The 2148-nt window shown below is 33.7% G+C and overlaps 1 protein-coding gene across 1 annotated transcript; it reads right to left on the reverse strand.

Moving 5' to 3' along the window:
- Window positions 1-10: 10 nt before the first annotated feature.
- LOC112464340 (odorant receptor 22c-like) lies at window positions 11-2111 on the reverse strand. Its single transcript, XM_025031281.1, has 6 exons — window positions 2012-2111; window positions 1440-1776; window positions 816-1046; window positions 645-758; window positions 424-579; window positions 11-269 (listed from the first exon to the last, which is right to left on the reverse strand). Exons 1-6 carry the CDS (start codon window positions 2083-2085, stop codon window positions 219-221), a joined length of 963 nt encoding a protein of 320 aa, XP_024887049.1. The 5' UTR covers window positions 2086-2111; the 3' UTR covers window positions 11-218.
- Window positions 2112-2148: the final 37 nt, after the last annotated feature.

A 2148-nucleotide genomic window follows, 5' to 3' on the forward strand; every position in this document is an offset into this window, starting at 1 on the left:
AAAAAGGTACATCGACCGAGAAGATCAACTTCACATTGTTCATCACAAATCAATACTTTAATAATGTCCTTCTACTCTTATACACACATATACCTGATGTGAAACCCCATCGAGTCTTTGAATAAAAAAATTGCTAATCGTAACTGGCTGGCGGTAGTAAAAGTACTATATCCTTCTGCACGCGAAGATATAAGCGGAGCATAAAGTATGTTTAGGCTTCAATACATCGCATGTAACACCGACATGTATGATGCTGAGGCTTTTATGATCTACAACATGATAGAGAAGCAATTACGGTCATCGTACGAGAACACTATGCCGCGATGAAACAACTAGAGGTCGTCACTCGGTCATGTCAAAATATAAAATTCTACGGTACAAGTACACTTCTATTTAACTACTTTTACTTTAATAAATCCTTACGCTGGTAAATTGCTTTAGCGAGAGATTCGCGACTTTTCCGATCGTGAGCGTCAAATACTTCTGTGATCTTACAATTATAAATAGGGTATCTCGACTCTGAATTGGATTCAATTCGTACCAAAGCGCTTCATAAGCGGCGTCGCCGATCATCTTACTCTAAAATAATTTTTGTTGTAAAACGGTGTATCATGTCTAATATACATGTCATATTACATACTGACTTTCGTAGTAAGATATTCTCCAAGAAAGCAAAATACAAATGCTTCCACATTGATTAGAATGTAAAAGAACACGGACTTTACTAGCATAGGCGTTCCGCCTGGGACACCAATGGACTAAAAATTTAAATATCTTATGTTTCGAATAAGTTATGTTGTTTCACTTGTACTTACGATCACAATGACAAATCCTAGGGAACAGAGGACCAAAGTGTTCGTCACAAATTGTACTAATGCTATACTCGAGAAGAGAGCCTCAATATTCTCGGAAAAAGAGATAATCTTCTGATGCCGAACGATTAGCATTTTTGCAATACTTTTGTTTACGTTTTGTTCGATGTCCTTCCGCGTGATTTCACTCAGTTTTTGCCGCATTATATCAATCTGTCCACACACATGAAGAACCTAAATCATCCAATTCAATTTAACATCTTGTATAGTAAAAACGTTATGTTTATCTTTTTTTTTTTTATTTAATATAAATGTGTTTAATTTCTTGATTTTTAAAAACTTAAGTTTCTAAAAGAAATTAACTAATAAAATTTCAACATATTTTAATAATTATTGTATTTTTATTTTTATTTATTTATCTGTATATATTTTTAGTAATCTTAAAAAAAGGTAGTAAAATTTAAAAAAAAGAATTTTATTTAATAATATATTTTATATAATAATGTATCTGTTTAATAATATATTTTTAAGACAAGTTAAGTCCTTAAATCATTTTTCATGATGTTAAATATAATTATTCTTCTTTCGTAATTTTTAGAAAAATTACGAAAAGACATACAGACTTACCAGTGTCAGCAGTAAGCAATATAGCACAGCCACTAAACTGGCCGTGCTTACTTGGTGAACGAACTGCGTAACGATAATGGTAAAATATACCGATGTGCTTTCAATTTTGAAAGGTAACTCCATCTTAAGAATAAGCTCTCGAGAATCGGTTTGATTGCTGCTTTCGTTCCTCAACAACGTGCCGATCGCATAGAACATCACCGACATCGCGTGCGAACCGATTATCAAATTGGAGAACCAGCGAGAGATGTAGGCCATTCTGTTCATCGTGCATTCGTTCGAAACATCGCGCTCCTTCCAATCCTCGACCATGTGTACTATGAGATCGTCCAGAAAACTATAATGAGTTATTCAAAGAAAATATTGACCGACATGAAATTGCATTCGCGAAGTATTACCGAAAATATACGAATCAATGCAGATTTGCAAATTAATTTTGCCAATTAATAAAAATATTTTTTTTTTTGCAATTATTAGCTTGAGATCTAGAATAATGGATCAACGATGTGCTTATTTTATGGCTGTACTTGATTTTGTACTCGACGTACCTACATTATGACGAAGAAGCTTACCGAACGTTAAATACGATAACAATAATTTTGATAAGCAGGAGACTATAAGCCAGGGTTGCGCTCATCACGTCCATGAGAAGAAAAATGTTAGTCTCGGCGAAGTGCATGATCAAGTATCGATATTGAAAGGTCTGAAA

This window comes from Temnothorax curvispinosus, unplaced genomic scaffold, assembly GCF_003070985.1.
Source record: "Temnothorax curvispinosus isolate PA1 unplaced genomic scaffold, ASM307098v1 QBEX01014113.1, whole genome shotgun sequence".
Taxonomy (NCBI): domain Eukaryota; kingdom Metazoa; phylum Arthropoda; class Insecta; order Hymenoptera; family Formicidae; genus Temnothorax; species Temnothorax curvispinosus.

Bases quoted from the DNA above. Each gene is read 5' to 3' on its own strand.
- LOC112464340 (XM_025031281.1), bottom strand. From the start codon at position 2,085: ATGGACGTGATGAGCGCAACCCTGGCTTATAGTCTCCTGCTTATCAAA. The intron at 1,777-2,011 runs GTAAGCTTCTTC...AACTCATTATAG, and splicing joins GTTATCGTATTTAACGTTCG to TTTTCTGGACGATCTCATAG. The intron at 270-423 runs GTAAGGATTTAT...ATCATGTTGTAG, and splicing joins CGCTAAAGCAATTTACCAGC to ATCATAAAAGCCTCAGCATC.